This window comes from Oryx dammah, unplaced genomic scaffold (assembly GCF_014754425.2).
Source record: "Oryx dammah isolate SB20612 unplaced genomic scaffold, SCBI_Odam_1.1 HiC_scaffold_21, whole genome shotgun sequence".
In the NCBI taxonomy this organism is placed as follows: Eukaryota; Metazoa; Chordata; class Mammalia; order Artiodactyla; family Bovidae; genus Oryx; species Oryx dammah.
This window is the reverse complement of record NW_024070205.1, coordinates 74,092,425-74,106,902: the sequence shown is the minus strand read 5'-3', so window position 1 is coordinate 74,106,902 and position 14,478 is coordinate 74,092,425. Positions and strand designations below refer to the sequence as shown.

Below are 14,478 nucleotides of genomic sequence, written 5' to 3'. Positions count from 1 at the left end.
TCACTACTTCCAACTTTCCCCTTCTATTTGCCATGTAGTAATGGGGCTGGATGCTATGATCTTAGGTTTTTTAAAAAATATTTAGTCTTAAGTCGGCTCTTTCACTCTCCTTCACCCTCATCAGGAGGTTCTTTAGTTCCTCTTTGCTTTCCGCCATTACAGTGATAACATCCACATATCTGAGGTTGTTTATGATTCTTCCACCTATCTTAATTCTGACTTGTAACTCACCCAGTGTGCATTTCTCCTGATGTGCTCAGTGTATAGATTAAACAAACAGGGTGATAGCAGACAGCCCTGTCCTACTCCTTTCTCAATCTTAAATCAATCAGTTGTTCCACACAGTGTTCTAACTGTTGCTTCTTGACCCATAAACAGGTTTCTCAGGAGACAGGTAAGATGATCTGGTATTCTCACCTCTCTAAGAGCTTTCTGCAGTTTGTCATGATCCACACAGTCAAAGGATTTGGCATAGTCGATGAAACAGAGATAGATGTTCTTCTGAAATTTCCTTGCTTTCTCTATAACCCATCAAATGTTGGCAATTTGGTCTCTGGTTCCTCTTCCTTTTCTAAACCCAGCTTGGACATCTGGAAGGTCTTGATTCACATAATGCTGAAGCTTAGCATGAAAGATTTTAAGCATGACATTACTAGCATGGGAGATGAGAGCAACTGTCCAATGGCTAGCACATTCTTTAATACTTTCCTTCTTGGGAATTGGGATGAGGATTGACCTTTTCCAGTCCTGCTGCTACTTCTGCTAAGCTCTGGACCACCAGGTAATTCCTCATTTATGCTCTTTTTACTTCTAGTATCTTTCTTATTCTCATCTAATAATTTCCACTTTTTCATTCAATGCCACGCTCAGATTTCCTATATTTTGTCAAAACCTCATCTGTGGTTCAACTCCTTTTCTGAAAATTTTATGAGATTTTGGGCACTAGTGGTAAAGAACCTGCCTGCCAATGCAGGAGGCCTAAGAGACCCACATTCAGATCCCTGTGTCGGGAAGCTCCCCTGGAGGAGAAAATGGTATCTCACTCCAGTATTGTTGCCTGGTGAATCCCATGGACAGAAAAGCATGGGGGCTATAGTCCATAGGGTTGCAAAGAGTCAGACATGACTGATGTGACTTAGCGTGCACCCATGCACAGAAAAAGTGAAATGGTCACGAGAAATTTCTCGTTAGTAGCAGTCCCCTGAGCACAAAACCTTAATCCTGAGGAATAAAGAGCTTAACTGGATAAGGTGGAGTGCATTCTTAAGACCACATGTGATAACAAACATGGCTGACCCTTCATTGCATCCTTCTGAGCAGTGCTCAATGGTAGACCAACTTCTGGAGGTCATGCAATTTTGAAGTACTAATTATGTTCCAAGCAACTCTGCACATTGCCAGGAACTCAGTAAGTGTGTTAAGCTCCTCACCTTCTGTACTTTTTTGGAGTGGGTTGGAGACTAGTACAGGGGAAGGCCAGCCATCCCATGAGCCCCAGGAAAGCCTGTTGGACCTAGAATCTTGGAAAGTGTATCACTTTTGTGGACCTAGTTTGAACCCTGCATTATCCAAAGTTTCCAGGATAGCTGGTTTGCATGTTGTATAACCCTCTTTTGTTTATGGGAAAAAAAAAAAAAAAAGAATTCTGGCATCAAATTTATATTACCATTCTACTTAGGGGAAATGGTTGGCAGAGAAGAAAATAAACAATTGCAACATATTATCAAGAAAGGGCTAGTGAAGAAGAAGGAGATTAGATAAACACTACTGCTTTATTTATGCTGTTAATCATTCACTGGGTAACTAGAGAGTGTCTGCCCATCCATTTCTATCTGGCCGTCCCTGAATAGCCAACCACATGGCTGGAAGTGAGGGACTTTTTGGTGGGGCCAACTTCAGGGTATTCTTTCAAACTCTTATCTGAGGAGGAACTAAAGCTATTTCAGATCAAAGCAGTCTTCCTTCTTAAGAAACTACCCAAGGAACAGTGATAGAGTCTTCTTCCTTGGCTGTCTGCAGGTCAGTGGATTATTTGGGGTACTTTGGGGGAAAGGCTGGTTGTTTGGCTCTTTAAAGAGAACATGATTATAAGGATAATACAGAGACAAAACTTGGAGTGTTTTCAACAGAAATCTTTTTAGGGATACTGCATTAGGAGACAATGTGACTTGAAAAGTACTTGTAATCTCTACTGAGCCTCGATTTTCTATTATAAGTGGGGGAATAATAATGCATACTAATAAACAGAAGAGAGAAAGAAGTAAGAAGTTATTCTTATTATTGCACCTAAAAGTTGAGAATGTTGGTTTATAAATCCTTTACCATCTCTCCACATGGGGAAGTTGAGTCAGGAGGTAAGCCAGATGTCCCAAAGAGAGACACAGCAGACCAGTTTCCAAAGTCTACATTCTGAAAATTGGTGCCATTTCCTTTAAAGATTTTATGAACCCCTTATCTCCTCTACCACTGACAGCAAAGACCTTTAGATTTACTCGGAAGGAGGATATTGGTCAACATCCAGTTAGTATCTGAAGCTAGAGGTCTGAATTGTTCCGATTTCTTTTCTCTCCCTCAGTTTTTGAATCTGGTTGTTGATTAGCTTTCCTTCTTGAAATTGTCTTCTCTTTTCACTGGGCAAGACATAGTACTCCTCTGGTTTGAGTTTTAATTCTTCGACTACCCTTCTGTTTGCTGATCCCTAAATGTAGTAGTAAAAGAAAATACAAAGTAGAGTGCCCAGAAGGGGAAGAAACATCAAAGAAGGTTTATATTAATTATAGAGATACATTATAATATGGCTCAGAAAGAAGGAGCTGATGAGAGTTAAAGAAATTCTAGGAAAGAGAAAATTGTGGAAGCAAGTTCTTTCTGGAGTCTGCAAGGAATGTGATTGAGAGTGCAGGTGTGAGCCAGGAGACACTCACTTGAAACTGGAGAAAAAAAAGTTATTTTTTCCAGAGGCATCTGAATTTTTAAAAAGGGAATTTTAAAGAAATAAATTTTAATATTTAATAATTAAATAAATTATAATTAATAAATAAATTAGTTAACTTTAAAAAGTAATCTCTAATGAGAGGGGAAATTTGGAGGCTGAGGATTTTCCCAGAGCCTCTCAAATTGTACTGCCTTGCAAATGCCAATGGTATTTTTCACAAGAGACCCTCCATGGTGATTATAGTTCTTGAGTTGGTTTCATTTCTATAGGAATTTAAAAGGTGATAGTGAAATATCAGGGCATTTGCTAAGGAAGTCTTAGCTTTTCAGTGGGTAATTCCATAATTCTAGGGTTTGTAGGGAATAGAAGGATAATCTAAGTTTAATGTCATCATTTTAAGGATGAGAAACTGATACTGGGGAGCTGATATAGCTTCTTCAAGATCACAGAAATTGACTGGCATTGCTGGGACTCAAATCAGGTCTCCTCAGCTCGTAAGTCGGAGCCTCCATCTCCATACTCTGTGGCTTGCTGAGTCCTGTGCAGGTTCTGCTGAGGGACCACAATGAGTCATGGTGATGAACTGGAAATGCTCCACCTGGCCCAATGAGCCACCACACACCCTGGGAACCAGCAAGGGGAGATGAATCACTGAATCATCTCTTCAAAATTTACAAAGAACTTCCCACAGATTATTTCATTTGGTCCTCAGTAGGTGTTTAGTCATTCTCACTCTGAGGACAAAACTAATTTGCATTTCATTAGTTTCACATTTATTAGATAACTATTATTATGCCAGTTAATATTAGGTTAGAAACTGGAAGGTTGGATAAACACATTTTTTTGCCTTCAAGGGTCCTACAGTCAAGGGGCAAAAGTGAATAGATAGTTACAATACAATGTGGTGTTACAATTAAGATGTCAGCAAGGTAATTAGGGAAGCATAGCAAAGACTGATATTTCTTGGGTGTAGGGGTTGGGTAATTCTTCACCAATGAGGTGGCATTCGATCTGGATAAGTGCATCATGGAGAGGCTGGGAGTTAAGAACGTTCATACACTAAGAGACATCATATGAAAATGCTTGCAGGTGTTTAGAAAGTTCTAGGATACATTTTCGGAAAGATAAGCACATGTGTGTGGTTGAAGCACAGTGTTTTAAGTGAGCAGAAGTAGAGGGAGAGTTGCGAGACTTATGGGAACCTAGAGAACTGGGGACCGTGGGTGTTTTTAAATTGCTAACAGTTTAGCAATTTCTAAATTGCCTCTTAGGAATAAAACAGCCTCAATGTGAAAGCTGGCTTGCAGTTGTTTGGAGGCTTTTGCTGTGGTGTAGGGTGGGTGGTGTAGGGCTTCCCAGGTGGCGCTAGTGGTAAAGAATCCGCCTGCCAATGCAGGAGACCTGAGAGACTTGGGTTTGATCCCTGGGTCAGGAAGATCCCCTGGAGGACGGCCTGGCAACCCACTCCAGTATTCTTGCCTGGAGAATCCCATGGACAGAGGAGTGTGGAGGGCTACCGTCCATAGTGTCACAAAGAGTCAGACACGACTGAAGCAACTTAACAATCACACAGGGTGGAGTGAAGGAAACTCTGAGAACCTAAACCCTGACCACCACAGTAGTAGGTAGAAGAGAGAACGACAGATTCTTAGTGTTTCTGCAGCCAGTGTGACAAGACTTGGTGACTTTGCATATGGAAAGGTGACAAGAGAGAGGAAGCTAGGTTTCGTAGGTTTCTAGTCTGGAAGACTGAGTGGTGATTATTATCTTAGTTGAGACAGAAAGCAAAGGTCAAGCAGTGTTAGAAAGAAGATGGTATGTTTAGTTTTGGATATGTTAGATTCAAGATATCTGGGAGATACAAATAAAGCAGTTGGAAATACTGAGCTGAACCTTGAGATTTATTACAACAAATTTTAAAAACATTATTTTTCTTAAGTAAGAAATCTAAGAAGTGGTTGCCAGGGGCTGGGGGATGGGAAAAACAAGGAGAGGTTGGTAAAAGGGTATAAATTTTCAGCTATAAGATGAAGGTTTAACGATTTAATGTAAAACATAGTGGTAATACTGTAATGTACAATTGAAATTTGGCAAGACAATAGAACCTAAATGTCATTCCTAGAAAGAAAAGGTATACTTCTTTGTGGGATCTAAAACAAAACAAAAAACCAAAACCGTCCAAAACAAATTTATAGAAAAAGAGATTAGACTTGTGGTTACCAGAGGTGGAGGGTATGAGTTGGGTTGGGGGGAGGAGTTGGAAGAATGTGATTAAAAGGTGCGAACTTCTATTTATGAGATAAATAAGTGCTAGGCATGTAATGTACAGCCCGATGACCATGATTAACTGCTTCATGATATACTGGAAAGTTGTTGAAGATTCATCATGAGTTCTCACCATTAGGAAAAATTTTGTCTTTTTTTCTTTGTTTTCTATTTATTGTATCTATATGAGAAGATGAATGTTACCTGGACCTATTATGGTAATTATTTCACAATTTGTGTAATTCAAATCATCATGCTATATACCTTAAACTTATGCAATGATGTATGTCACTTATTTTTTAATTACATTGTGGGGAAAAGTCAAATATGTGATATAATGGATGTGTTAATTAATTAGAAGGGGAGCAGGGAGAAATACTTTCATAACGTATACCTTTGTAAAATCATCACGATGTACACTTTAAATATCTTGCAATTTAGTCACCTATGCCTTAATAAAGCTGAAATTTAAAGAAATCCAACAGTCAAAAGTGTTAATTTATGTTCAGGACTGCAAGTGAAGAAAGTGTAACAATTTATTTTTGGACTTGATAAGAAGTTCACAAGGCTTTCCTGGGGCTCAGAGGTTAAAGCGTCTGCCTCCAATGTAGGAGATCCATGTTCGATCCCTGGGTCGGGAAGATCCCCTGGAGAAGGAAATGGCAATCTGCTCCAGTATTCTTGCCTGGAGAATCCTATGGACAGAGAAGCCTAGTAGGTTACAGTCCACGGGGTCGCAAAGAGTCGGACACGACTGAGCGACTTCACCTCACCTCACAAATATTATCTAAGACAAAAAATAATTTTCTAAGATAACCAGTTAGAATTATAGACTTTCAAAGGTTACAAGTTATGGTCAAGTGTTGGAAACCATCCCTTTGTTAGATATAACATTTGCAGGTCAATTTATGATGTAGATATCTGCTATTCTGTAATTTCAAGGGAAGAGAAAACAATTCCTCCTTATTTTGCAGAGATTTTTTTCACAGTCTTTTGTAAAACTCCATTCATAAGGCTCAGCACAGGAATTTTCTAGTTAGCAACAAGAGTAAAGGAGGCAGGCCCGAAAGGCTCAAAATTGACATGTGGTAAGTAACAGTACAGAGTAAGATTTTTTTTATTAATAATTGAGTTTATGGCACATGTAAGTTTTTGTACCCATAGGAGACAGTTGGGCCCAGAGGTCTGTGAGTGATTCATAGGTGATGGTCATAGAGTGAATGAGTTCCTTCCAAGAAGAGAGTTAAGATGAAGGAAGCAGAAGTCTAGGAGGGACCCCTGGGGGATGCCATTGTTATTGTATGGTCCTGGGTCTCACTTCCCAGGTGACTCTAGTGGTAAAGAAACCACCAGCCAATGCAGGAAATATGAGACAAAAGTTCGATCCCTGGGTGGGGAAGATCCCCTGGAGAAGGAAATGCCAACACACTCCAGTATTCTTGGCTGGAGAACCCCATGGACACAGAAGCCTAGTGGGCTATGGTCCACAGTGTTGCAGAGTCAGACAGGACTGAAGTGACTTAGCATGTAGCATGCACTGGGCCTCACTGTTACCATGGGCCACAGTGGAAACCTGACTAAGACTTCTGACCCAAGTCCAGAGTGTTTTCCTCTTTATCAGGGCTTAGCTAAAGTCTCCTGGAATTGTAGCCATTATGATTTTATGTCATTTTCATGACGATGTTTTGACTCTAGGAGTTCTGGTTCTGTTAGAATCACATTCCAACACCAATGCTGTTATCCTCTTCCTTAACATTTCTCATGGATATTTACTATGTGCTGTCCATGCACCAAACCAAACCCTCTCAGCAATTTTGGGAGACATGTATAGTTATTTTCAGTGTATAAATACGGAAATTGAGAGCTTAGAGAGCTGACTCTCTTGCCCATGGGCACACAGTTCCTGTGTGGGGGAACCAGGACTGAATCCACACGGCCTAGGTCTGACTTCAGCGTTCATACCCCAGGGTCTGGCCACAAGCTGTCCTGCTGTGTCACAGTCCCCAGCCCTGTGTCTGTGGCCATGCCATTAATCTCAACACAGTATGGGGTCGGTGCGTATGTGTGGCTGCCTTTTAGCTCTGTCATAGACTGTGGTGTTTGTTTATTCTTTCCTTCACTACTATCCTATGTTTTATAGTTGATATTATGGTAACTTTGTTATGCCCAGAGTCCGAGTCCCCAAAACTGAGAGAATAAGACGTCCACAGCAATGCAAAAGCATAAAGGGGTTTATTACAAGCTCGAGCCTTGGCCTAGGTTTCATCCAGCACAGTGGAATCTGACAAAGGCCCTGAGCTCTGAATCACATATACTTTTATACAGACGGTTCTTTGTTTCTGTAACAGCATAGCTGATTGGTTAACCCATACGCGCGCGCGGGACTTTTAAACCTCGCATCCCTATCTGGATTGGCTCGGGTCTGGCGCAGGCGGGGGCTATGGGGATTTTTTCTGATTGGTCGAGCTACACTGCCTGCGGGAGTTCCCAGAGCCTCAGCTTTTCTCCGGCCTAGCCTCCCGAGTCTGTCCCGTTTGGTCCTAACAACTTTGGGTTAAGGATGGGGAACAGCCTAGAGTAAAATCACTAGGATCTGTTCTCATTAAGAGAGCAGATGTACCTTGTTTTAAAATCAGCTAAAATCCGACCTTGAGAAAGCAAGCAGTGTAAGAGTAGACATGGAATGGTATTATTTTTCTTCAAAACATACTTTTAGCATTTTAGCACTAGGTACTTTTGAAAGTAAATTCAACAAATATTTCTTGAGCACTTTGAGTGAGGTACAAGGGCTAGGTATCTTGGAGGAAAAAGATGACTAACAGCTCACCTTCTGACTTCAACGAACTTGTGGTCCAATGGGGAAGACAGACTTCAGCTGTCAGTTAAGCTGAGTCAGAATCAGAATTATAAACACTCAGTTGTAACTGGAAGCTGGAGACTGGTCTGGAGGACAGGAGGGGACCCTGGAGAAGGGACCGCTGGAATGAGAAGGAACTAAAGAGGAAATGACGGGAGGGAAGATGACATGGGCAGGCGTAGAAGGTAAGAACATGTTTAGAAATGTCAGGGATCTGGGTTGTCCAGATCAGCTGGTTTATGACTAAAAAGTTAGTCATCAGAAACCAGTTTGATGAATGCCCATTCCTGAAGGATCAGTTCACTGAAATAAATTTGTTGAACTTATCACATTATCAGTTTAGTTAATATCATTCTAAGAAGTAGTCATTTTGAATGTATTCAATGGTTATAAATATTTTTTTTGAATACAACTAATGAATATTATCTTTGAAATAATATTTTAAGTATTGTTCAATTTCCTGAAACTAAGGATTCAATCTATGGCTGTATCTTTATAAATATACTTACAAATATTTTTCTGATTATGTTCTGTGGGTACATTTTTCTCGTGATTATTGTAACAACTACAGCAATTCATGTGGGAAAAATTTTACTCTATACTGTTATCCTCTTGATTACAGTCAAATTCTATTTTGCCAACACATTGATATTTTTAAGTCTCTTTAATTTCACTGAAATTCAATAAACAATACACATTTACTGACATCAAAAATGAAAGAAACTGATTCTTATGGTTTTTATAGTTTATAACAGCTTTAATTGGGTGGGAGAAATTTGTGATATTTTGTAAATTTTGCAGATGATTTAGGGGACTGTTTTTCATCATGTTGAAAGGTTGTTGTTGAATCACGCCGTTGGGATTCTTGGCCCCTGGAGGCGAAGAATTTAATCCGGGGCCAGAGACGAGGCTTGATCGCTCAGAGCTTTTGTGTGATTGGGGCCATGGATACTCCTGAAGCCTCAATTGCCTCACTTTGAGAGAGGTTAACTTGTTCCCCATGGTGGACAACTATATTAATTACAATAATTTTGATTGTTTCGTTTTTACTGTTTGCTCCCTGCATCTGTAATTGCATAACTGGATTTGTTTCTAGCCACATGAAAGCTTTTAATTTACAAATGGTTGCTCAAACTCCTGCTACTGCTGCAACTTCCTCCAACTACTACTTGGGGCCCCTAGATCAGATATCCTCAATATGACGATTAGGAGAATATGTTGCCTCGCCAATTTAGGGACAACGCCCCTTCTCAGCTCGGAAGCAGTTATGGAATGAAAACGACGCCCCTTTCTCCTAAGCAACATAATTCTCCTAAAAGAAAAGGGGGGAATGAGAGGGTAACAGGCAGGAAGGCCAGGGGTCTCCAAATGGAGGAAATAGCCTGCAAGTGTCAGACATTTTTACCTCTCTTAAGTGGCAGGAGGAAACAAACTAGGGATATTTTTTCCTTCTCTATACAAATTTAAAAGGAGGTTTCTCTTAAAATTCTGTGTTGTCATAGTGACACCTGGTTTCACCTGAAGTTAACCAATGCCTTTTTCTTATGGAAATGTTTCTCTTAAGCTATGCTAATGTACTATACATTTACCCAAACTCTGTCTTCAAGTCGGTTCTGCCTTTTGGCTCAGAACCTATTTGACAAACCAGTATGTTATACTCAGATATTGTTCCTCTAATCTATGTAAATGAAACTATTTGTATGGTGATCTGCCCTTCTTCAAGATTCAAGTTAATCATTTCACGGCCCAAGATGAACCATTTGGTGCCAAGATTATCACAAAATGCATCTTATGGGTGAGGGGCCTGGTGCCATTCTGAGTTGTAAGACATTCCTTTCTTTCATTAACAGACTGCTAGTGACTATATAACATCCAGCTGAAGACTAGCAGGGGGGTACTCTTTCTGCCCCCTTCTGATGCCTATGTCAGAAGCTTTCTCTATCTCCTTTATACTTTAATAAAACTTTATTACACAAAAGCTCTGAGCGATCAAGCCTCGTCTCTGGCCCCGGATTGAATTCTTCTCCTCCGGGGGTCGTCATTCAACAACAACCTTTCAGTGTGGATCCTGCTGTACCCGCAACTGTCTCCAGTCTCATCAGATTGCTAGGAGTAGAGACTAGAGATCAGAAGGGAGGTAGTAAGAAAACAGGGAAGGGAAAACAAGAAAAACAGGGGCTCAGAATTCTGGTCCTGACTCTTCAAGTTTTACAGTACAAATTCTGCAAGCACATTTTAAATAACTAAAGATATTTGATAAATTCTTCAACAGGTGTTTTTTTTTTGCAGAATTTTCCTAGTGGCCAAGTCCAGACTCATGGGGTAGGGGTGGAGTTACCCGCAGCTAATAGCAGGTGGGAGGCCTGAGTGTCAGAACTGAGTTTTGCAAAGGTAAGATTAGAAGAGTCTTTGCTCATTGAAGAAGTTGGAGCCCTCCGTGTCGTGTGAAGGGCCACTATGAACTTTTTTCCCCTAAATGTGGGACAGAAACATCTTTGAGGCAAATATTGAGGGAACCTCTTTTATCTAAATGGATATGCAATAATATGAAATATGGACACATGGGGAGAGTAGAATCCTGTGGATCTAACAAGTATCAGAATAAAAGATGAAATTCAGTATTTCATTGGGGCTTAACTTCATGTGTTCCTTTGAAGACAAAGACTAATTCTAATGTAAATTTAAGATACACTGTCTCCTCGCCCCCCCCCCCCCCCGCGAGTGGGAACAGGAGTGTGGTGAAGAGAAAATGTTCTTCACGATTTAGCTTTAAATAAGTCTTTAAATAGTCTAATTAAATAATGAAAGTACATTTGTCACATATATTTTCATTTATATACCTATATGTAAGTGATAGTGATTTCACTCAGTCATGTCCGACTCTTTGCGACCCCAAGGACAGTAGCCTGCACCAGGCTCCTCCATCCACGGGATTTTCTAGGCAAGAGTACTGGAGTGGGTTGCCATTTCCTTCTCCAGGGAATCTTCCCAACCCAGGGATCGAACCCAGGTCTCCTGCGTTGTAGACAGACACTTTACCGTCTGAGCCACCTATATATATATATATATATATTTACACATATCTATGTTGTTATTGTTTAGTTGCTAAGTCATGTCCAATTCTTTGCGACGCCATGGACTGTAGCCTGCCAGGCTTCTCTACCCATGGGATTTTCCAGGCAAGAATACTGGAGTGGGTTACCATTTCCTTCTCCAGGGGATCTTCCTGACCCAGAGATGGAACCTGTGTCTCCTGCTTGTCATGTGGATTCTTTACCGCTGAGCCACCTGGAAAGCCCCTATATATATCTATAGATAAAACCATCTTTCCCCCCTAAAACTGCAAATTGCTTGGTTTATTGTTTCAGTTGATAGTTGTCATGAGGAACTGCCAATATTATACATGATGATCCAACTCTTTTTTCTCTATCTTATAATCTTCCTGCTTTTTATTTTGTTTTAAGTTTATTTCATTTTCTCTAACTCCTTTGCCATTTCCTTGGTCTGATCATCTCTGTGGCTCACCTGGCCAACTACAATAGTCTTCTTAATCAATCTTCTTGTTTCTCCTCTGTTCACTTCAATCTATTATGTATAGTTAATACATCCACTCTAGTGATATTAAGGTACAATGATGTATCACTCTAAGGACATATTAAAAACAAACACACCCAAAACAAAACCAAATCAAAACAAAACTGAGAAACAATGGCTCTTTACTCTCTAAAGAGTAGCATCCATAAATTCCTAACCTTGGCTCTTATGTCCCATTCAGACACACCTGTGAGCTGCCTTCTGGTTAACAACCATCTGCAACACCTTACTTTCCAGCCAAACTGTAGTGCTATGTACTGTTCCCCAATATGCCCTGCCTACATTTTCTAACTTTTGCAGAATACCTAACTCAGATTAAGCTATCTCCCATCTCTCCATTTGGAATGAATCTCTTTCATGAGCAGAGTGCTTCTTCAGAGGCTAACACCTACTGTTTTGTGTTGCAACATTTGTGCACCTGTCTTTTCTTCCAACTCTAGGCTGTAATTTCTTCAAGACATGGATCCCATAGCATGATCCTAGTGCTTTATGACAAGTAGGAATTCAATGATTGTTTTTTAAATTGAGTTCTTTCAGCAGAAAAGTGTCAATGAAGCATCAGAGAATTCCAGTTATGATCCTTCATAGCAAGCGGACAATGGCATCCTGGCCCTGCTCTAGGCTGTGGAGTATCTCTGATCCAATTCTGTTCCAAGTAACCTTGGTTGCTACTCTGTTGGCTACTGTTCTTGGTGAGTAATAGGGAGAGAAGTTCAAATTGTCAGCAAAGTTTCACGATCATTTGCTCCTTCACTTTCAAGACTAACAAAGAACTGATTAAGCTTTTAGCAGAAATTCAGCTTTAGCAACAAAGGGTTTATTTGGTGAAGTTTGGAATTTATGTGGAATTTGGAACTTAAGGGGATTTGGAATAATTTGGAATGTAGGTGTCATTTGCTTTACACATAGTCAATTTTATAGACATTTCCTCCTAGAATTTCTTCTTCAGGGATTTCCAAAACAATCTGTCCCAACCATGACTTGAAACAAATCTGTGTTATCTATTAGCCTGACTAAACAATCTTCACTGCCTGTGGGTTTATCCAGAATGGACAGGAAAAGTGTAAACTTCTAGTGTGGCCCCTAAAAGGTAAATCAGCCCTACATTTTGTTCTTGCAAGTAAAGCAGGGTTAAGATTGTTATGCTTCAAGGGCTCCATGTTTCTTCCTTCAGACCACACAAAATCCAAAGGATGCAAAAAGGACAAATTAGAAATGTTATAGTCATCCTTCTCCTAGCCACCGAGTTTCTGTTCTCTGAAACAACCAATGTTATGCAATGTTCAGTTCAGTTCAGTCGCTCAGTCGTGTCTGACTCTTTGCGACCCCATGAATTGCAGCATGCCAGGCCTCCCTGTCCATCACCAACTCCTGGAGTTCACCCAAACTCATGTAATGTTACTATTAATTAAATGATAAGTTTCTGTTATTATTAATGAAATGATATACTTCTGTTGAAGAAAACTGTTGGACTTCTGGATTTGCATGGATGCATATGAGTCAGCAGATATGGGCAATCTGATAGTCTGATGAAATCTTGCCTGCCATCCTTTTAAGATAAATCATTTATAGGAGAAAAGAAATGAAAAATTTGTGCCTTTTATCTTTATCATTGTCGTTAATCAACAAACATGTATTACTAATTACTCTCTAGATTCATTGAACAGTGGGAATAATAGGAGTTATTATTTTTCTTGATTAGAGAAGAAAAGAATGGTTCCTGCCCTAAAGTAATGCTACTGAAACTTTAGGATGCTGTGTCTCAAGCTCTAACTTGAGTGTTTTGTCATTTTGGTATTCAGGAAGTTGTGGTATTCCACCCTATTTAGAGTTTGCTTATCCAATAAATGAGTTGAATGGGACAAAGTTTGAAACTGGAACTGCTCTGAGATACAAATGTCGTCCTGGCTACGGGATAAGTTCAAAAAGTTACTTTCTTATCTGTAAGGCAACAGGCGATTGGAATTACAAAGAGTTTTGTGTCAGTAAGTATGAACATTCATTTCTCTTATTTGTGCTTTGTCCTTCTTCGCAAAGTTGCCTCAGGAAGTAAGCTTTATAAATGCAAATGAGTATCTCTGATCACTAAGGAACAATCCAGTTGGTCGGTTACTGATTTCAATGTACACATGTGTGCCACTTTTGGAAAAAAACAAATGAATAAAGCAAACAATTTAGGAGCCACCTAGTTGCACTGAAAAATAAATCTATCATTTACAGTCTATTCATTAATTACTTTTTTCAGAAGTGAACTGCAAATTCATTTTAATACACTGAAAACTAGATTCACTGTATAAAATTATGAAAATTATGTGTCTAGAAAATGACAATACAAAAGAAAACTCATCCCAAATACTGTGTTTGGAAGAAGATGCTGTTATTCACTCTTAATTGAGAATAAATTCTGTGATGTTTTTCTAGTAGTATGGATATACACATGCAATCTATACTTTTTTGTTACCTTTTGTGACCAAGGACATGTATTTTGAGTGGCTTAAGTTCCAAGTACACACTGGAGATGTAGAATAGAGCTTAGTTCCCTGGTCAGTATGTTAAATTCTGGACCATAGACTTCATTACCACAATGATCCATCAGCTCTCTTTTCTAATGCCATATCCTTGAGTACATGGAATCACTAATCATCATTTTAATTTTTCTCGCAGAAAAACGATGTGGAAACCCAGGAGAATTACTTAATGGGCAAGTGATAGTTAAGACAGATTACTCTTTTGGATCAGAAATAGAATTCAGCTGTTCAGAAGGGTGAGTGTGAAGCAATCTAGAGATACTTTTCTTTTAAATTAAAATTTTAAAATAGCTAATGTA

The 14,478-nt window shown here is 39.6% G+C and overlaps 1 protein-coding gene across 2 annotated transcripts in view; it reads left to right on the top strand.

Moving 5' to 3' along the window:
- The first annotated feature begins 1,541 nt into the window (after nt 1-1,541).
- C4BPA (complement component 4 binding protein alpha) overlaps nt 1,542-14,478 on the top strand; it is a 57,999-nt gene continuing 45,062 nt past the window's right edge. The window contains exons 1-4 of one of the 2 annotated variants that reach the window (XM_040262920.1): nt 1,542-2,019; nt 12,192-12,343; nt 13,454-13,636; nt 14,316-14,415. In XM_040262920.1, coding sequence (XP_040118854.1) covers nt 12,202-12,343; nt 13,454-13,636; nt 14,316-14,415 — 425 coding nt within the window. In that variant the 5' untranslated portion in view covers nt 1,542-2,019; nt 12,192-12,201. Of the gene's footprint in view, nt 2,020-11,448; nt 12,344-13,453; nt 13,637-14,315; nt 14,416-14,478 lie in introns of those variants that run through there. The other variant, XM_040262921.1, reaches the window with a different exon arrangement.